Below are 22,782 nucleotides of genomic sequence, written 5' to 3'. Positions count from 1 at the left end.
TCACCATATTTTCTGCAGAAGATCAATCTGTCCCTGATGTTTTTTTTGGAGAGAAGTGGCTTCTTTGCTGCCCTTCTTGACATCAGGCCATCTTCCAAAAGTCTTCGCCTCACTGGGCGTGCAGATGCGCTCACACCTGCCTGCTGCCATTCCTGAGCAAGCTCTGCACTGGTGGCACTCCGATCCCGCAGCTGAATCCTCTTTAGGAGACGATCCTGGCGCTTGCTGGACTTTCTTGGACGCCCTGAAGCCTTCTTAACAAGACTTGAACCTCTTTGCTTGAAGTTCTTGATGATCCTATAAATTGTTGATTGAGGTGCAATCTTAGTAGCAACAATATCCTTGCCTGTGAATCCATATTTATGCAACGCAATGATGGCTGCACGCGTTTCTTTGCAGGTCACCATGGTTAACAATGGAAGCATCACCCTCCTTTTAACAGGTCAAGTCTGCCATTTTAACCCAATCAGCCTGACATAATGATCTCCAGCCTTGTGCTCGTCAACATTCTCACCTGAGTTAACAAGACGATTACTGAAATGATCTCAGCAGGTCCTTTAATGACAGCAATGAAATGCAGTGGAAAGTTTTTTTTGGGATTAAGATAATTTTCATGGCAGAGAAGGACTATGCAATTCATCTGATCAATCTTCATAACATTCTGGAGTATATGCAAATTGCTATTATAAAAACTTAAGCAGCAACTTTTCCAATTTCCAATATTTATGTAATTCTCAAAACTTTTGGCCACGACTGTACATTACTCCATCCGAAAAACGGTTTCTTTAGGGCAAATTTAACTAATCTGGGCCTAATATAGTGTCCATATTCTGTGGGTTTCTGTGACGTATACTGTCCTGCATCTGAAAGCTGAGTTTGTATTGCAAATTCCAATAATCTGGGCCTAATCTAGTGTCCATAGTGTGTGGCTTTCTGCAACATATACAGTACGCCATCCGAAAACTGTTTCTTTAGGGCAAATTTAACAAATCTAGGACTAATATAGAGTCCATATCCTGTGGGTTTCTGTGACATATACTGTCCTGCATCCGAAAAAGGTGTCTTTAGCGGACTGTAAAACAATCTGCGCCACATCTAGTGACAAAACAATTAATATGAAGAAGGCGTGCATTAAGGGACAGGGAAGTGAGCGTGATGCTGATGGTGCACGCAGAGGCCGTGGCCCTGGGTGCAATGAAACTGTGCCTGCTGCCAGTGCACCAGAAAAAAAAACATCCACCGTACCCACCTTCATGTCCAACTTAGCTGGGCGGTGCAGGACAACACTGTCCAAGTTGGACCAGTGCGAACAGTTGGTCGTTTGGATTGCTGAAGATAATGCTTCCAGTCAGTTAAGCACCACCCTCTCTTCCACCAAGTCCAGTCTATGTAGCCAAGAGTCTGGTCAACCGAATCCTCACTCTGATCATTCTTCCTCCCACCACGGAGAGACATGCCAAAGGAGTGATCCCACACTCGGATATTCCGAGGATCTCTTTCCAGTGCCACTATTACATTTGGCCCTCACGCTCAGCACGCTTTAAGAGAGACTTGAGCTATTGTGCCCTGGTTTCCAACCTCTTCAGCCTTCACAGTCTCAAGAAGATGACGGTGGTGAACGGCAATCATTCGAGGTGGATAATGATGAGACACAGTTGTCAATCACTAAGGTTGTGGTTAGGTCAAGTCAGGAGGATGAGCAGAGTGAGGAAGTGGAAGAGGATGTAGTTGACAATGAAGTCACTGACCCAACATGGGAAGGTGAAAAGCCGAGCGAGGACAGCAGTACAGAGGGGGAGGGATCCACAGCATCGCAACAGGCTGGAAGAGGCAGTGGGGTTGCAAAAGGGAGAAGTTGGCCCACACCAAACTAGCCCACAACCGTTACACCAAGCACCCCAAATCTACCTTGCCAAGGGGTAGGTGTTCCGCAGTATGGCGCTTTTTTGATGAAAGTGCAGACGACAAAAGAGTGGTAGTTTAAAACCTGTGCCATACCAAAATGAGCTGGGGCATGAACACTAGCAACCTCACCACCACCAGCATGATCTGCCACATGGCATCGAAGCAACCTAATATGTGGGTCGAACGCTTGGGTCCACAATCTGGGTCTGCGGCTCACACCACTGCCTCCTCTTCCCCTGTGTTACGCACTGCTGGTCAATCCCCTGTCGAAGGCGCAGGCCCGGATGACACTCGTCCTGCACCTGGACCTTCGCATGAACCATCAGCAACAACATTCACTTCCCTGTTCCAGCGCAGCATCCAAATGTCCATAACACAGTCATTTGAACGCAAGCACAAATACCCACCTACCCACCCACAGGCCATAGCACTAAATGCGCAACTTTTGAAATTACTGGCCCTTGAATTGTTGCCATTTAGGCTTGTGGACACTGAGGCCTTCCACAGCCTCATGTCGGCGTCCATCAGTACGCGGTCCCCAGCCGCCACTATTTTTCACGGTGTGCCATGCCCACTTTACACTAGCATGTGTCCCAGAACATCACCCGTGCCCTGACCAACGCACTTGCTGGGAAGGTCCACTTCACCACGGACACGTGGACAAGTGTCGGTGGTCAGGGACTCTACATTTCCCTGACCGCACACTGGATGAATGTTGTGGAGGCTGGGAGTGAGTTATACCCTGGGATGGCACAGTTTCTACCCCCTCCCAGGATTGCGGGCCCTACGTCCATCAAGGTCTCCATCAGCAGCTAGGTTATTGGCTCCAATCCCCACTTCTCCTCCTCTGCCGCCTCCTCTTCCACTTCCACCTCCAGCAGCAGTCAGCCATCAGTCGCTAGCTGGAAGCAGTGTAGCACTGCTGTGGTAAAGCGTCAACAGGCTGTGCTGAAGTTGATCTGCTTAGGGGACAAACAGCACACCGCCGCAGAGCTGTGGCAGGGTATAAGGGACTAGACCGAACTGTGGCTCTCGCCACTCTACCTACAACCAGACATGGTTGTGTCTGACAATGGCTGTAACTTGGTGGTGGCTTTGGAGCTCGGCAACCTGACACACATTCTATGCCTAACCCACGTCTTAAACGTAGTGGTTTTGCAGTTTATTAAAACCTACCCCAATTTGCCAGAGCTACTAGTGAAGGTGCGCCGCGTGTGTGCCCATTTCTGCAAGTCGTCCACAGCTTCAGCCAGTCTGTCAATGCTGCAGCAGCGCTTGCGGCATCCAGCTCACAGACTGTTGTGCGACGTGAGCACGCGCTGGAACTCTGCGTTCCACATGTTGGCCAGTCGTTGTGAGCAGCAGAGGGCAGTTGTGGAATACCAAAACATGGTCGTCGCCTTTCGAGTCAACTTCCACTATTCACAAGCGAGGAGTGGGCATTGATGTCAGACCTTTGTGAGGTTTTAAAAAACTTTGATTAATCCACACAGACTGTTAGTGACGATAACACTATTATCAGCGTAACCATCCCACTGCTGTGTCTACTCAAACGATCGCTGCTCACAATTAAGGACGACGCTCTGAATGTGGAAGACGAGGAAATGGAGGAGGACATTACACAGGGTGATAGCCAGACCACCCACAGTTCATCTTCTCAGTGCGAATTGGACCATGAAGAGGAGGAAGAGGAGCTGGAGACGGTTATCTCTGCTATAGAGGGTAGTACCCATGGAACTTTAATTCCATCTGTTCAGCGTGGATGGGCAGAAGAGGAGGATGAGGAGATGGAGAGTCATCCTGATGTCGACATCGACGTCTTGCCTGTTGGCACACATGGCTGACTTCATGTTAGGCTGCCTTTCCCGCAACCCTCACGTTATACGCATTTTAGATAACATAGATTACTGGGTGTTCACCCTTCTCGACCTCTGCTACAAAGAGAACTTCTCATCTCTAATTCCTGTGGTGGAGAGGATGAGTAAAACGGTGAAATACCAGAAGGTACTTGTTGAGAGATTTCTCCAAAATTTTCCATCTGACAACACTGCCGGCAGAGTCCGTACTTCCTTAGGCAACCGAGGAAGGGAGACAAGAAGAACACACAGCAGTTCCAACAAAGGCAGGGAAACACTCTCCAAGGCATGGGACACTTTCATGACACCCCTCTGGCAACCTCACCCTGAAGCGTGGCCTAGTGGTACAAGGAGGGGAATGTTTTGGAAGATGGTGAAGGAATACATGTCACGGGAAGTTTGGGGAAGGAAATACAACCAAAGGCAACCACAACTAAACAACAAGTGACTAGGCCCCAAACCTAGGGAATAAAGAGGTCACCTCCTAGCATTCCCTGATACCAGGGGCTACTTAAGGCTCATGGGGCCTGGTGCAAGAGTTCAGCTTGGGCCCCCCTTCTCTCAGTGCCTTGTGGCCAGGAGCAGGGGAGCACATAGCCTTTGTGCTCCCTGAGGCGAAAATTGAAACAGCACTCCTCCCATGTCAAATTCTTGACCTAACCCCTTCCCTCCAGCCAGAGGTGTAACTTGACCAGCATGCACTTTCTATAATACCGGTGTCTTCTTATGTGGCCCAAGGGTCTTTAGGCCCTCTCAGGCTCCTGGGCCCGGTAGCGACTACTACCTCTGCACCCCCTATAGCTACGCCCCTGCCTGATACTCTCCCTAAGCTGCTAACAACATGTGCAAATCTCAATGGTGGAAATGCACATGCACAGAAACCTGATACTGCTGAAACACTGCACCAAACTCTCAGCTTAGGGATCAGGGAAAGAGGCAACCGGCCCCTTCCAAACTGAAGGAGCTATTATCTCTCTGAGGCCTAGTCAGGACAGACACACCAAAAAAAGGGAAATGACTTTTCTAGAGACGTAACTGGAACCAGAGAACCACCACACAAGCAGAGCACTCCACAGAAGAGCTATCAACTGTAATGAAACAAGTGAGAGGCAGAACATATAAAGAGCCAACTGACTGATAATGAGCAGCATCTGCGAAGGGGTGGAAACCTGTAAGCAACAATGAAAACAAGTGATCTGTCAAATAGAGTCTTACGTCTATTTGAACATCTAAGATCTCCCCCAGGGACGATAGTGACAATACATAGCAGACCATGTGAGCGTCCTGAATGATCCTCAGTGCCTTACAACTACTGGGTGTCCAAGCTGGACACATGGCACGAGCTTGCAATCTACGCCTTGGAGGTGCTGGCCTGCCTGCCACCAGCATTTTGTCTGAGCGTGTACTTAGTGCTGCAGGTGGCATTATAACAGATAAGCGTATCCGCTTGTCCATTGGCAATGCTGACAGGTTGACGCAGATAAAAATGAACAAGGCTTGGATTGCCCCTGACTTCTCAACTTCAACAGAGGAGAGCTTAGCTGATAATGAGCATAAAGGCAATTTCAATCTATCATTTATAATGTACTCAATCTACTGTAGTGTATTCCCATTCACCTCTTCAACCACAAAAAAAGAGTATATGGTTGAATCTTGTTTTCTCTTCCTCCCCCTCATCCAGATTGTATATATTCCCTCCACTCTATTTTTTTTTAATAGGGCCAGTTCAACTGCAGGCCTTTAACTCAAATTTTTTTATAGGGTCAGCTGAACAGCATGCACTAGCATATAATGTTTTAGAGCGCCAGCTGTACAGCATGCACTCGCATATAATGTTTTAGAGCGTCAGCTCTCCTGAAGGCACTCGCAAATAATGTTTTAGAGCGTCAGCTGAACAACATGCACTTGAAAATAATGTTTTAGAGCATCAGCTGTACAGTATGCACTTGCATATAATGTTTTAGAGCGTCAGTCCACCTGCAGGCACTCACATATAATGTTTTAGAGCATCAACTCACCAGCAGGCTCTCGCAAATAATGTTTACATGGGTCAGCTGAACTGCAGGCCCTTGCATATGTTTTACAGGGTCAGCTCAACTGCAGCCCTCGCATATAATGTTTTACAGGGTCAGCTCATCTGCAGGTCCTCGAATATAACATTTTACAGGGTCTGCTTACCTGCAGGCCCTCGCATATAATGTTTTACAGGGTCAGCTCAACTGCAGCCCTCGCATATAATGTTTTACAGGGTCAGCTCACCTGCAGGCCCTCACATTATAATGTTTTACAGGGTCAGCTCAATTGCAGGCCCTCGCATATAATCTTTTACAGGGTCAGCTCACCTTCTGATGACGACAGCTTAGTCTTGCCTGTTGGTACTCTGGCACACATGGCTGACTTCATGTTAGGCTGCCTTTCCCACGACCCGCGCTTTATATGCATTTTAGACAACACGGATTACTGGTTGTTCACCCTTCTCGACCCCCGCTGCAAAGAGAACTTCTCATCTCTCATTCCTCTGGTGGAGAGGACAAGCAAAACGGTGCTATACCAGTAGGTCCTTGTTGAAAAATTTCTCCAAAGTTGATAGGGCAGACATCCAAATGGATCATCGCCGTCATGAGGACGTGCTATCGCCTAGAAGTTATATAAAGTCAACAAAGCGGCAGCAGGCCCTCACCTAACAGTCCAGTCTCAGTAGCCAAGAGTATGGTCAACACAATCCTCACCATGATGGCACACTGGGTGAACGTTGTGAAGGCCTGGAGCAAGTTGGCTGCTGGCACCAGACTTGCCCTTCAATAGATCCTCGTTAACAGAAAGTGTACTCATTCCAATAACAGGGCCGCTTAGGAGTGCTGTATTGTTTTTTATCGTCACTACCTCCCTGAGTTGGGAGTGCGTAATTGCTGCGCGCCTGCTGCCTTCCTTGGATGCTCAAGCTTTAATAACTTGAGAAAACAAGATTCAAACATATACCCTTTTTTGGAGGTGAAAAGGGTGCATCTGAATCTTGTGGACTGAGTACATTGTAAAGCATACATTTAAATTGCGTGTTTGTTCCTCATTAGCTCAGCATTCCTCTGGTGGAGTGGAGAAATCAGGGGCAATACAAGCCTTGCTCATTTTTATCTGAGTCAACCCTATTCAGCATTGCGAGTGGAGAATCGGATACGCTTATGTGTTATAATGCCACCAGCAGCACTAAATACACGCTCAGACAAAACAAAAACCTCCAAGGCATAGAGCGCAAGCTGAGCTTCGACCCCCAGTAGTTGTAAGGCACCGAGGGATCATTCAGGATGCTGACACGGTCTGCTATGTATTCTTTCACCATCTTCCAAAACTTGTCCCTCCATTAGCCACTAGGCCGCGCTTCAGGGTGAGGTTGCTGGCGCGGTGTCATAAAAGTGTCCCATGCCTTGGACGGTGTTGCCCTGCATTTGTTGGAACTGGTGTGTGTTCCCCTTGTCTCCCTTCCTCGGTTGCCAAAGGAAGTACGGACTCCCTTGTAAGATGTAAATGTTTGGAGCAATTTCTCAACAAGGACCTTCTGGTATTGCAACATTTTACTTGCCCTCTCCACCGCAGGAATGAGAGATGCGAAGTTCTCTTTGTAGCGGGGTCAAGAAGGGTGAACACCCAGTAATCCGTGTTGTTTAAAATGCGTATAACGGGAGGGTCGCAGGAAAGGCAGCCTAACATGAAGTCAGCCATGTGTGCCAACAGGCAAGATGTCTATGTCGACTTCAGCATGACTCTCCATCTCCTCATCCTCCTCCTCATCCCCTTGTGCCCATCCACGTCAAACCAGTGGAATTAAAGTTCCGTCGGTAGCACCCTCTGTAGCAGAGGCAACATTCTCCAGCTCCTGCTCCTCCTCATGGTCTAATTTGCGCTGAGAAGACTAAATGTGGGTGTTCTGGCCCACACTAAAGTCCTCCCCCATTTCCACGTCTGCCACATTCAGAGCGGCGTCCTTAATTGTGAGCAGCGATCGGTTGAGTAGACATAGAAGTGGGATTCTTACACTGATTATAGCATAATCACCACTAACCATCTGTGTGGATTCCTCAAAGTTTCTTAACACGTCACAGAGGTCTGCCATCAATGCGCACTCCTCGCATGTGAATAGTGGAAGTTGACTCGAAATGCGACGACCATGTTGTTGGTATTCCACAACTGCCCTATGCTGCTCACAAAGCCTGGACAACATGTAGAATGTAGAGTTCCAGCACGTGCTCAAATCGCACAACAGTCAGTGAGCTGGAAGCCCCAAGCGTTGCTACAGCGTTGACAGAGCGGCTGAAGCTATGGACGACTTGCGGAAATGGGCACCCACGCGGCTCGCCTTTACTAGTAGCTCTGTCAAATTTGGGTATGTTTTAATAAAGCACTGAACCACTAAGTTTAATACATGCGCTAGGCATGGCACGTGCATCAAGTTGCCGAGCTCCAAAGCCGCCACCAAGTTACAGCCATTGTCCGACACAACCATGCCTGGTCTGGTCCCTTATACCCTTCTACAGCTCTGCGGCGGTGTGCTGTTTGTCCCCTAGGCAGATCAGCTTGAGCATGGCTTGTTGATGTTTCCCCACAGCAGTACTACACTGCTGCCAGCTACTGACTGATGGCTGACTGCTGGAGGTAGAAGTGGTGGAGTTAGCGGCGGAAGAGGAGGAGAAGTCGGGGTTGGAGCCAGTAACATAGCTGCTGGCGGAGACCCTGATGGACGTAGGGCCCGCAATCGTGGGCGTGGGTGGCACCTGTGCCATCCCAGGATATCACTCACTCCCAGCCTCCACAACATTCACCCAGTGTGCGGTCAGGGAAATGTAGCGTCCCTGGCCACCAGCACTTGTCCATGTGTCCATGGTGAAGTGGACCTTCCCAGTAACTGCATTGGTCAGGGCACGGGTGATGTTCTGGGACACATGTTGGTGTAAGGCAGGCATGGCACACCAAGAAAAATAGTGGCGGATGGGGACCGCGTACCGAGGGATGGACGCCAACATCAGGCTGCGGAAGGCCTCCGTCTCCACAAGCCTATATGGCAACATTTCAAGGGCCAGTAATTTTGAAAGTTGCACATTTAGAGCTATGTACAGTGGGTGGGTGGCTGGGTATTTCCACTTGCGTTCAAATGCTGGGCGTAAGGAGAATTGGATGCTGTGGTGGGACAGGGAAGTGGATGTATTTGCTGATGGTGCATGCGAAGGCCCAGGTGCAGGTCAAGGAGCATCCGGACCTGTGCATTTGACAGGGGATTGGCCAGCAGTGCGTAACACAAGGGAAGAGGAGGCAGTGGGGTGGCCAGCAGACCCAGATTGTGGACCCAAGCGTTTAGCCCACTGATTAGGTGAGGTTGCTGGTGTTCATGCCTCGGCTCATTTTGGTACGGCACAGGTTGCAAACTACCACTCTTTTGTCATCTGCACTTTCGGCAAAAATGCCTCATACTGCGGAACACCTACCCCTTGGCAAGGGAGATTTACGCATTTGGGTGCTCAGTGTCACGGTTATGGGCCTGATTGGTGTGGGCCGACTTCTCCCTTTTGCCACCCCACTGCCTCTTACAGCTTGTTGCGGTGCTGCAGATCCCTCCGCGTCTGTACTGCTTTCCTTGCTCGGCTTTTCACCTTCCCAAGTTGGGTCAGTGACCTCCACCTCCACTTCCTCATCCCAATCCTCCGGAGTTGATTGACCTCAGTGATTGACAACTGTGTCTCATCCTCACCTACCTCGTGAACAAATAATTGATGTTCACCACCCTCATCTTCTTGACCCTGTGATAGGTCAAGAGGTTGTTAATCAGGGCACACGATCTGTGCCTCTTCAAGCGTGCTTGGCGAGAGGGCCAAATCTAGTGAAGGCGATAAAAATAGGTCCTGGGAATGTCCAAGTGTGTTATCAACGGTTTGTCTGACTCCTGACTCTACATGGTGGGAGGAAGGAGGATGAGGTGGAGGATTCTGCGGACCAGACTCTTTGCTAATGAGACTGGTCTTGGTGGAAGAGGGGGTAGAAGAATAATCTTCTGTCATCCAACCGACCACCTGGTCACACTGGTCCGACTTGGACAGTGTTGTCCTGCGACGCCAAGTTAACTGTGAAATGAAACTGAGTACTGTGTTTTTTTTCTTCATTTTTTCCAGTTTCACCAGCAGCTGGCACAGTTTCATTGCGCCCAGGGGCACAGCCCCTGCCTGAACCATCACCAACACGCCTACTTTCCCATCCCTTCAGTGCTCGCTTTCTTCATATTAAAAAGTTTTATTGTATTGATGTTGGACAACTTTGTTAAATTTGCCACCAGCAAAATTTCTTCTCTGCTGGATTACTGTATATATGGTTGCAGCCTAAATGCAGACACAGATGTGACCTAAACCAGTGAAATTTGTCACAAATAGAAATAATTCTCTGGTGACTAACTATATATATTGTTGTGGCCTAAATTCACGCACAGATGTGACCACAACTAGTGAAATTTGTCACTAATAGAAAAAATTCTCTGGTGACTAACACTATATATGGTTGCAACCTAAATTCACGCACAGATGTGACCAAAAGTAGTGAAATTTGTCACAAATGGAAATAAATCTATGCTGAATAACTGTATATATGGTTGCGGCCTAAATTCATGCACAGATGTGACCAAAAGTAGTGAAATTAGTCACAAATAGAAATAATTCTCTGTTGACTAACTGTATATATAGTTGCGGACTAAATTCACGCACAGAAGTCACCCAAGCTAGTGAAATTTGTCACAAATAGAAATAATTCTCTGGTGAATAACTGTATATATGGTTGTGACCTAAATTCACGCACAGATGTGACCTAAAGTAGTGAAATTTGTCCCAAATAGAAATAAATCTATGCTGAATTACTGTATATAATGGTTGTGGCCTAAATTCACGCACAGATGTGACCCCAAACCAGTGGAACTTGTTACAAATAGAAAAAATTCTCTGGGGAATAACTGTATATATGGTTGCAGCCTAAAATCACGCACAGATGTGACCAAAAGTAGTGAAATTAGTCACAAATAAAAATAATTCTCTGTTGACTAACTGTATATATAGTTTTGGATTAAATTCACGCACAGAAGTCACCCAAACTAGTGAAATTTGTCCCAAATAGAAATTATTCTAGGCTGGAATACTGTATATAATGTTTGTGGATTGAGCGCGCACACAGATGTGGCACAAATATGGTTAATTTCCCCAGAAAAATGTATTTCTGTGATGGAGTGGTGTGTATCTCACTAGCAGGCACACTCTAGTGACTAAGCCCTTTTTTTAGAATTTATGCTAAACACACTGCTTTCTGATGGTGTACTGTAGATCTCACTGATCGTAATATTTCTTACTTTTGAAAGCTTTTTGGTAGTGAACACAGCGATTTTCCAGCCCTGCACTATCTGTCCCTTCCTGCAGATGCCAGTCCCTGATACTGCTGAATTTAGCCCTAGTTAAAAAAATAAAATAATGCTGAACTGCTGTCAAACACACACTTTAGTACTGAAGAGGACTGTTTTGTCTTTCAAGAGTTTTCTGGGAGTTCAATCGTTGTAATTTCAGCAAATCGCTATATGTCCCTGCCTACTGTCGGCTCTCCCTGACGCTGAATGATCCAGGCACGGAACGTCGGCTCTTATATAAACTAGTACCACGTGTTCCGGCCAGCCAACCAGTGTAAGGGTCCATTCACACGTCCGTTGTTTCTTTCCTGATCTGTTCCGTTTCTTACGGAACAGATCTGGACCAGAGCTGGACCCATTCATTTTCAATGGGTCCTGAAAATAATCGGACAGCACAATGTCTGATTTTTTTCAGGACCCATTGAAAATAAATGGGTACAGATCTGGTCCAGATCTGTTCCGCAAAAAACGGAACAGATCAGGAAAGAAACAACGGACGTGTGAATGGACCCTTAGGCTTATAGCTAACATGGCTATGGCATTACACTGGAGGGAATTACTTACCTGAACGCTGATTGGTTGCTTCAGGAGGGGCCAAACGCGCGGGGCGGAGACTCGAGCAACGCGACGAGCACACGGGGTATTCGGCCGAGTACCGCCACGTAACGAGCATAGCGATGCTCGAGCCGAACCAGTACTGGGCCGAGCATGCTCACTCATCACTAATTACCTCCAGTATAACGTGTGCGCATCCTAAATATCTGTGACATTCATTCAGTGTAATTTATTTATGAGGCGGTGGTGGCAGCGACATTACTTGCGCTATACCTTCTGTATAACGTGTGCACATCCAAAATATCAATGACATTCATTCAGTGTAATTTTTTATTAGGCGGTGGTGTCAGCGACATTACTTGCGCTATACATCCTGTATAACGTGTGCGCATCCTAAATATCAGTGACATTCATTCACTAAAAAATGTTATTAGGTGGTCGTGGCAGCGACATTACAAACACTTTTGGCCAGGGACGCTACATTTCCCTGACGGCACACTGGGTGAACATTGTGGAGGCCGAGAGCGGATTGTACCTTGGGATGGCACAGGTGATACCGACGCCAAGGATTTGCTTAGGTGACAAACAGCATACCGCCGCAGAGCTGTGGAAGGGGATAAGGGACCAGACTGAGCTATGGCTCTCGTCCACAAGATTTTTTAAATGATCAGCTCCGCAGCAGGCCCTTGTCCACACAATTTTTAAAAATGGTCAGCTCGGCAGCAATCCCTCTACCACTAAATTTTTTTAATGGTCAACTTGGCAGCATGCCCTCGTCCACACAATTTTTAAAATGGTCAGCTCGGCAACAATCCCTCATCCACTAAAAAATTTTAATGGTCAGCTCGGCAGCAGGCCCTCGTCCACAACATTTTTTACATGGTCAGCTCGGCAGAAGGCCCTCGCCCACAATATTTTTTAGATGGTTAGCTCAGCAGCAGGCCCTCATCCACACAATTTTTTAAATGGTCAGCTCTGCAGCAGGCTCTCGCCTACAATCTTTTACTGGGTCAGCTGACCTGCAGGCCCTCGCATATAATGTTTTACAGGGTCAGGTCACCTGCAGGCCCTTGCATATAATTTTTTACAGTGTCAGCTCACCAGCAGGCCCTCACCTACAATATTTTACCGGGTCAGCTCACCTGCAGGCCCTCACCTACGATGTAGAAATTCAGAAAAAAAAACGGTTTCGGACTCAGATGGAGATCCTCTTAAAACTTCTTCTTTATTTATAAATTCATTTACAGCAGACACAGCCACTTGGTGCACAGGACAGCTGTGTCTGCTGTAAATGAATTTATAAATAAAGAAGAAGTTTTAAGAGGATCTCCATCTGAATCCGAAACCGTTTTTTTTCTCAATTTCTATGCTGACTGCAATGGGGACACACCCCTAAGGTTTCAGGAGTCGGGAGCATTCATTGACCAGGAAGGTGAACTGGATAAAGTGTGTTTGTTATACGAATAAGTAGCCTCACCTACAATCTTTTACAGAGTCAGCTCACCTGCAGGTCCTCGCTACAGAGTCAGCTCACCTGCAGGTCAGCTCACCTGCAGGCCCTCGCATATAATGTTTAGGAGGGTCAGCTCATCTGTAGGCCCTCACCTACAATTTTTTAGAGAGTCAGCTCAGCAGCATGCCCTCTACCATAATGTTTTTGATGGTCAGATCACCAGCAGGCACTCACCCATAATTTTTTCAATGGTCAGCTAAGCAGCAGGCCCTTACCCCAAAAAAAATCTGTGGTCAGATCCAGCAGCAGGCCCTCAACCATAATGTTTTAGAGGGTCAGCTCAACAGCAGGCCCTCAACCATAGTTTTTTCGATAGTCATCTGAGCAGCAGGCCCTCGTCCTTAATGTTTTAGATGTTAAGATCAGCAGTCCCTTGCTCCAAATGTTTTTGAGGGTCACCAGCAGGCCATCAATCATAATTTTTAAAGGGTGTGTATGATGCACTCCATTATGTGTAACAAAAGGTGCATTGGAGTATGCCGTTTCCTTGTACTTTTTGGCAGCCCTTTCATAGGGCTGCCAAAAATGCATAGGCTTTATGAGTGCAGGAGTCCCGCTACCTGAACAATTGTACCACAATGTGAATGAGGCCCTCCATTATGTGATATACAGGTTGTATTGGAATGCCTTTTGCTTGTAATTTTTGGCAGCACTTGCACATTATATACAAGTAGATATACAGGAAAGAATGTTTCCTAACAATTTTTTCACTAAAATCTATTTTATCTTTGGTTTTGGCCGTATTATTTTCAGTCTGTAAAAGTGGAGTACTACTCGGACAACATTGTTTCCAGCAGTGACCTAGGATTCCAAGATGCATCCAGACATCCTTCCCATGTTGTTCCCAAACCATTTCGGTGGTGTTTCCATCAATTTCTGACCTTTTCCTATAAACCAGACACCCTCCCCTCTTCAGAGCAGGGGGTGCTTGGTTTAATGCTTGGGTTCTGCCATTGACTTCCATTGTGCTCGGGTGCTCGGTAGAGAACCCGAACATTCCGAGCTGTTCAGCCCAAGCACCTGAGCAATTTGGTGCTCAATCAACACTACTGGATAGTCATGCTTTTAGACCCTACCTACCAGATCAAAATGGGGGAATGTTTTCCTCTTGCAGAAAGAAGGACAAATTACATTACTATCAGGAAATACTGTATGTGTAGCTTGCTGCAGCTTACAGCAAGCAGACGCCTGCCGCCAGTGTGTCTGAAAAGGAGGCTCCTGTTCACCCCCTGCAGAAGCCGCAGCAGCCTTTTTAGTCTCCTCAACATGATGGAGCAGTTTTTCACGTGCCGCGCCAGGCAGAGGCCAATCAGCAAGCCAACAGCTCCTGCCTAAATGGCCAGGTTCAGGCCTACCAAAACTATGGCCAGTTTGTGGTGCATACCCTGTTCACTGAACCCATGGATTTCTCGGCATGCAGCCTGGAATAGTGGCCCAAACTGGCACAGCACACTCTTTCTTCTTTCTTGCCCAGCCTCCAATGTCATCTTGGAGATTGTTTTAAGTGCCAGAGGGGGCGTGGTGACACCCAAAAGGACCAAGTTGTCTGTGCCGCTGCTGCTATCATGCTAATGCTTCGACCTGCCTACCATCACGTTCTGCAGTACTGCTGCTGCCGCCATCATACCGCTGATACAACCTGCCTACTATCTCATTCTGTACAGCTGCTGCTGCTGCTTGAATCATGCCAATGCTGTCTGTCTGCCTACCATCATGTTCTGTACGGCTGCTACAGCTGCCTCCATCATGCCACTAATGCGACCTGCCTACCATCATGATATGGATGGCTGCTGCAGCCACTTCCATCATGCCACAGGCGACATCATGCCATTGCTTTGACCTGCAGACTATCATCTTCAGTAAAGCTGCTGCTGCTGCCTCCATCATGCTGTTGCCTTTCTGCCAACATGTACCATATGGGTGCTGCTGCAGCCGCCCCTGCCTCAGTTGCTGCTGCTCCTCACTGTTAAACCCTACTGCCACCACCATTAATGCAAAGCATCTGCCAACACTATTTCTACTACTACTACTACCTATAGACAGCCTTGTATGTTCCATGCTATACTGCTTCTGCTGATGCTACTATTGCAGCCACATGCCAATGTATCCGTACTGTACCCCTTTCACATCCACATTGCACTGCTGCTGCTCCCAATTAAAAGGGAGACTTTTTATTTGGCTCGTTCACAAGCAGACAATTTTATTTCTGACAATAAACACATGTGCATGTCATATGAGCAGGTATTCTGGCCCTGTCAAGGGATAACTTTTGGACGCTTGGTCCCTCAAACCGCTTTTTTTATATTATGTTTTTAATCCCATAATACCATGTGTGTATAAACATCATCTGCCGCTAATAAGGGACAATTTAGGAAGCTTTGGAACATTAAAAAGATTGGGTGCTGTGTGTTTTTTAATTGTATTGCTAGTCTTAGGAGGCTAGAGGGGAATATATACGAATTTTCAGGGAAACTAGAGCAACTTTGGTTCAGCTTAAACCGATTTGGGTCTGAACCAAACTTTTTTTTTATTTGGTGAACTGGACCCAAAACAAATCTCACTCATCTCTATATGGAAGGTACAGTATCTGTATTTTGTGGATCCATGATTTGCGACTGTAATACAGACACTACTGTGTGCATGAGACCTAATATAAATACTGTTACCAAGGTTAATATGAATCCGCTCATAGGCTATGTTTTTTGTAACATGTACACTTTGGGAGTATTATTGTATGTATTGAACTCGAAAAGCACAGTAATAAATGACTTACCTACTACATGGTCTGTTTCGAATCTGTCTAGGTATGAGTGGCCATGCTAAAAAACCGGTGCTTCTCTGGAATGCTGCATCCGGAGGGCTTCCAACAAATGAAACAACATTTGCCAAAATCTTAAAGGACCGAGGCTATGCTACAGGGATCATTGGTGAGAATTAGCTGATTTGGTATTTATAGATTCAGATCAAAACCAAAATGTTAAATGAGTTGTCTGTAGATTTTGTTGCCTATTCTGGCTGTCTACATTTCGTAGCATTGTATTTTGCTATGTTAATCAATGACATATAAATCCCCTCCCAGCACGTTTTTATTATTATTATTATTGTTGGTATCATTTTTATCACCTTCGATTGTATTTTATTTTATTTATTTAGGGAGGTAAGGTGGCATGTTTTTTTTTTTTTTTATTAACCATACTTATGAATCTGATTCAGGATAAATAGCTTAATATTTTAATAGTTTGGACTTTAATAGACTCAGCAATACCACTTGTTTTTATTTATATAAGAAATGAGAAAGGGTGTTCTCCATTATGGGACCTGAACATGCATCACTTGATCTCTTTCACAATACACTGCAATACATCTGGAAACGGCATTGCTTGCTATGCTATGTTATTTGTGTTGTTTGTGCCAATCACTGCTATGGGAGTTATAGAAACAGCAGAGTGTTGGCTGCTCAGCCATGTCCTTATAGGAGTTGGCCCATGCCAGACTTTGATGGCACCGTATATCGCTAGAATATGCCATTAGAGACATATAGGAGCAGGTCCCAGAAGGGGGATCCCAAAGTAAAGAAGAGCACACTGCAAGTGATCTCCATTCACTGGTAATGAAGCTTTGAAAATAGTCGAGCAAGTGAGCTTGGGTATTTTTAGAAGCAAATGGCAAATGGAGAGCGCACCACACATGCACAGCCATCTTTCTATTATCCATTACCTTCTCCCCCTACAGCACTTACTGTGGTTATTCTCAACTTATGAAAGATGGAGGTTAGACAGCCCTTTAAAGATGGCAGACTTGGAGGCCTTCACTAGGCCCCTAGCTGCCATGACATACAATTGGCACTCCACCATCCCATCCCAAGGAATTCAATAGGATGACAGAGGAAGCCCCTCACTTTGTCAAACTGCTAAGATACTGCATTTGCTATTAACTGCCACATCTAAATGGTTAAACAGACAAGATCAGATGTATCTCCAATTTCAGATATTGTAAACTGGTGCCAGTTGTATAACACAGCCAGCTCTCACCAAGAATAGAGGTGGCTCAGTTCCTGAGCATGTTCCATATAGCCCCCTGTTATGGCTTCTTTCAGAAACCACACACTACTTGTAGCTCTTTCATCTGAACTTTTCCTTTTTTTTTCATCTAGTTGGTCAGAAGATAATCGGTACAGTTGATAAAAATGCTGAGGTTATTCCATTTATACTGACCCTGCACCACATGATGTCTAGGGAGGAAACACCTACCTTGAGTAATGAAGCTTTATTCTACCAAAACATTATATGACGGAGTCCGTGTAAATGGAATGACCTCAGTATTTGTACCCACTGTACCGATTAGCTTCTGAACCAATTGATTGAATAAATGGAAATAAATGGACAATTCCGATGAAAGAACTACTGTAGTCTTGGACCAGGGTGCCAGCCTTCAAAAGAGCTATGAGCTATCTCAGGCCTTTCCTCAGCATCAAACCCTTCTTCTGCCCAGGAGGAGACTGGAGAAGCCAGCCCTATGCCTCACCTGCGTTGTTTTGCACTTGAAACCCTCCAGTAAAGAAGCACCTTGGTTTACTGCAGACCCTGACTCTCTGGACTTATTTCCCATTGGGGTGCAACATGCCCTACTATCCCATCCGGAGAGAAGCTAGATGTGGTCACACCTTAACGGTGTCTGGGGGACCCTGCATCACGCTGGGTCCACCCCAAACCCAGCCACTGCACTACAAGTAGTGAGTATTTTGTGAAAGAAGTTGTGAAAAAGCCCATGAGTAAAACCAGCACTCATCTGTAAGTAATTTACCATTAATATGCAAATGTCTGTTTTTATGTTAAACAGGTAAATGGCATCTTGGGGTAAACTGCAAATCAAGGGATGATTTTTGCCACCACCCGTTAAACCATGGCTTTGATTATTTTTATGGTATTCCTTTAACACTCATAAATGACTGTAAAGCCTCAAAGCCAAGTGAGATAGCCATAGAACAAAGGACTGTATGGTTGAATGCACAGATATTCCTTATCACAATGCTAACACTTATAGCTGGCAAGAAATGGAAATTAATCAATATTCCCTGGAAAATTATTGTGATCTGTGCCCTGTCAGGCACATTGTACTTCACATATTGGTATATAGCCTTTACATTTATACCATATTGGGACTGTATATTAATGAGGAACTTTGAAACTGTTGAACAGCCGATGGACCTGGACACAAAAGCTGGACAAATAGTTAAGGAGGCCAAGGCATTTATTAACAGGTAAAACATACATTGCACTTTAGCTTCAAACTGCAGTGATTAATATTTAACCCTTTCAGCCCCCGAGGTTTTTGTGTTTTCATTTTTCACTCCCTTCCTTTCCAAGGCCATAACTTTTTTATTTACATGTTCACATGTTTTTGCAGGACAAGTTTCATTAACCCATCCCCCTGCCAGATTCTGCACTCTCTAGTGCTCAGGACGAAGTGCTCTCTCTGAGTGATCACTACTATTAAGGAATCATAGAACCTCCTAGCACATGTATGACGATTACTTAACTAGTGCACTACTGATGGTCCTTGGGACCTATTTACGTCTTTATTCATGTGCTACTAATTATATAAAACTTCACTCTTATTTGTGTCTATTTATTAAAACTACTTAAACCAAAAATACTGTAACACTTAAAAAAATCCCCAGTGGTCACAGATCATCTCCTTTGGATTGCGGTTTGCTGCTGTTTATTGTCTCTCACAGCAGCACGTATGCTAGTCTCTCTCAGCCACTATTTTCCTGTATTTCTACAACTTGCTGGATCGCTATACTAGCTGTAATTTGCTCCTCTTGAGGAGTTCCCTCTCTGCTAACCACTGTTACTAAAATCACACACATAAAGTCCCTGCCTCCCGACATGTTTCGCTGGACACCCAGCGTCTTCAGAAGATCGTGCAGGTATGTGTGTTGGAGGCGGGAACCATCCTTGAAAGGTTCGGTATCACCTGATCTCTATTCTGTATCCAATCGCATAATTCCTCTATTGGCTATCCTTCTTTCTTTAGGAGACTCTGTATTCTGGAAGGTTGGGAAGTGACATTGCTACCACCTACCCCTACATCCTCTCGCCTAATAGGTCGGCATATTCTGTTTAACACCCTCCGGTCGTATTTCATAACATCGCTCCTCCTACTCACCTCTCCGGCACTTCCTCGAATATTGAGTGTACTGCGCAAGCATTTTTTCCTTCCAAGAGGGATCTGCGCAGGCGCAAGCTCTTAGAAGTTTTTCTTGGATCGATCTACATTCATATAATTCGCATGCTCCAGAACTTCGAATATTTCTTCTCTCAAGAAAGGATCTGCGCAGGCGCAAACTCAGTAATTTTTCTTAAATCGATCTGCACCGATACACTTGAAATTTCGGCGCATGCGCCCCAACTTTCATGTTTTTCAAATTACATTAGTGCGCATGTTTTTAAACCTAGAGTGTATATTCTTATTAAAATCAGTCTGCGCCTGCATATCCACTTAGAGCTGTTTTCGAAAAATTCACCAAATTGATTCACCTGTTCAGATCAATCTGCTACATACATTCCAAGTTGCGGCGCGTGTCTTTAGACTTAGAATGTCACTTCTTACTAAAAAGATAATAAGTCTGCACATGCGTGCCCACTTACACTTTTTTCGAAAAAATTCCTCCAGATCGATTCATCTGTTTTAATTGATCTGTGTCCATAATCTTCAAATTTCGGCAAATGCGCGCCAACTTTAAAAAAAATTCTTTTCAGATTTTCCATGTCCTTTTGTACGCATTTCTTAGGACTTAGAGGATCTCTTATTACCAATGTGTATCTGCGCAGGTGCACCAACTTAGAAATATTTTACAAATCGATCTACACATTTCGGCGCATGCGCACCAACTTCAAAATTCTATTCAGACTATATGCGTCAATATGCTCTTCCTCTAATGTATGTTAACACAGGTATAGCAGCTTCAAATTGGTTCCCAAATGAAGGTTTTTCACATATGTATATCAGCATTATTTCTTTATTTAGATATATATATATATATATATATATATATATACACGCCGGGGCTTATAGGGGCAAGTTATTCATTTCCCTTATGCCTACCTATCATGCAGATCAATAATTAATTATTTATTGTAGATATTTTATTTTTTATTTTTCTTGCCTATATCTACAAATGTCACTACTATGTGCATATTATTTTTATCTTTTTTGTATTTTTAAGAATAATATTCTCTTGTTGTTTTCTTTATTTACAGGTTCCAAAAACCTTCCCAGATTGACTATTCCTTATTTCTTCATAGTAAGTATTATACTTTCTGCACATTTAATTATATTTTATTTTTAATCAGGATGGTTCCTCTTAAATCACCAGTATTTTTTTTATTGTAATGGTCCTTGTCAGTGTTATAATTTTTCATACTATAATAAAAAAAGAATGTTATTCCATGTCGTATTCGTGTTTTACCTTCATTTAATTTATTACAAGAAGGGGGAAATGTAAAACCCTCATTAATTCCTGTAGGGAGAGAGATTTCAAACGGTAGATCCATTTAGTTTCTTACTGTCGTAGCTTCCTATCAATATCTCACTGTCTGGGACCTGCCTTGACTTTTATATCCCCCATATTTTTAATCCTGAGGGACTCTCTTTATGATATTTTTTTTTTATATGTTCTGACAGGGGTGTTTCTTCACTGGTATTCAGGGTACTCAGATGTTTTGAGATTCTTCTTCTCAATTCTTGCATTGTTTTCCCATCATAGATTTTAGGACAGTCACACTGTATAGCATACACGATTCCTGCCATCCTACAATTAATGTAAAATATAATCTATGTATTTTCCCCAAAATAAAATGTGTTCTGTGTACTATGTATTGTGCTCTGTAAATTTACAGAGCACAATACACAGTACACAAAACACATTTTATTTTGGGGAAGAGACATAGATGATATTAAGTTTTTATGGGACAGCACTGAATATGATTTTCTAAAATTCACTCAAAGTCTCAATAGCAATGATATAAGGTTATCCTTTACTGCGGAAATTCACAAGACTAGTCTCAACTTTCTTGAGTTAAAGAGAAGTCTTGGACCTGGTGGCAGTGTCACAACGGAGGTGTACAGAAAACCTACATCAAACAACAGCTTCCTACATTGGGAGAGTTTTCACCCACAGCCTCTCAAGAAAGATATTCCAGTGGGCCAATATTTGAGAGCTAAATGGAACAGCTCCAATGAAACAGCATTTGAAGATGAAAGCCGCATCCTATACCAGAGATTTCTAGCTAGAGGCTATCCTAAAAAAGTACTACATAGAGCCTACAATAGGGCAAAAAATAGGGATAGGGACAGCCTTTTTCAGAGGAAGCAATCAAAGGAGGAGAAAATAATAAGGTGTATAGGGACCTATGACTCACAACATCAACGTATATATGGTATAATTAGACAGCATTGGCCAATTTTAAGAGCAGATAACGACATGAAAGAATTACTCCCTGTAAATCCATCAATCACATATAGGAGAGGAAAGAATTTGAAAGAGACAATGGTACATAGCCACTTTCAGATAAAGAAAAAATGTATGAAGATGTAGCTGACAGCAAAGGGATCATATCCGTGCGGAGGATGCACTTTCTGTAAGTACATGTCTCCGAAAAAAATATTTACAAATCCAGGTGATGAGAAAATATATAGCATAAGGGACTACATTAATTGTAGGATGGCAGGGATCGTGTATGCTATACAGTGTGACTGTCCTAAAAAAAATGTTGGGAAAACACAAGAATTGAGAAGAAGAATCTCAAAACATCTGAGTACCCTGAATACCAGTGAAGAAACACCCCTGTCAGAACATATAAAAAAAATATCATAAAGGGAGTCCCTCAGGATTAAAAATATAGGTGATACAAAATTCAAGGCAGGTCCCAGACAGGGAGATATTGATAGGAAGCTACAACAGGAAGAAACTAAATGGATCTACCGTTTGAAATCTCTCTCCCCTACAGGAATTAATGAGGGTTTTACATTTCCCCCTTCTTGTAATAAATTAAATGAAGATAAAAGACGAATACGACATGGAATAACATCCTTTATTTATTATAGTATGAAAAATTATAACACTGACAAGGACCATTGCAATAAAAAATACTGGTGATTTAAGAGGAACCATCCTGATTAAAAAATAAAATATAATTAAATGTACAGAAAGTATAATACTTACTATGAAGAAATAAGGAATAGTCAATCTGGGAAGGTTTTTGGAACCTGTAAATAAAGAAAACAACAAGAGAATATTATTCTTAAAAATACAAAAAAGATTTTAAAAAAATGCACATATAGTGACATTCGTAGATATAGGCAAGAAAAAATTAATAAAAAATATCTACAATAAATGATTAAGTATTGATCAGCATGATAAGTAGACAACACACAGAGAGAATGCACCAAACAGATATAACACTGACTATGCTGGCAAGACATAAGTAAAGGTATTAAAAGCTGAGACTTTCGCCAATATGTTCCAG

At 44.3% G+C, this 22,782-nt stretch overlaps 1 protein-coding gene across 1 annotated transcript in view; it reads left to right on the top strand.

Moving 5' to 3' along the window:
- Positions 1-22,782, top strand: part of LOC122930555 (arylsulfatase H-like) — a 466,223-nt gene that overhangs the window by 372,277 nt on the left and 71,164 nt on the right. The window contains exons 4-5 of the mRNA XM_044284038.1: positions 16,054-16,176; positions 18,089-18,509. Of these exons, the coding sequence (XP_044139973.1) occupies positions 16,054-16,176; positions 18,089-18,509 (544 nt within the window). The remainder of the gene's footprint in view (positions 1-16,053; positions 16,177-18,088; positions 18,510-22,782) is intronic.

This window comes from Bufo gargarizans, chromosome 3 (assembly GCF_014858855.1).
Source record: "Bufo gargarizans isolate SCDJY-AF-19 chromosome 3, ASM1485885v1, whole genome shotgun sequence".
NCBI classification, from domain to species: Eukaryota; Metazoa; Chordata; class Amphibia; order Anura; family Bufonidae; genus Bufo; species Bufo gargarizans.
This window is presented reverse-complemented; position numbering and strand designations above follow the sequence as displayed.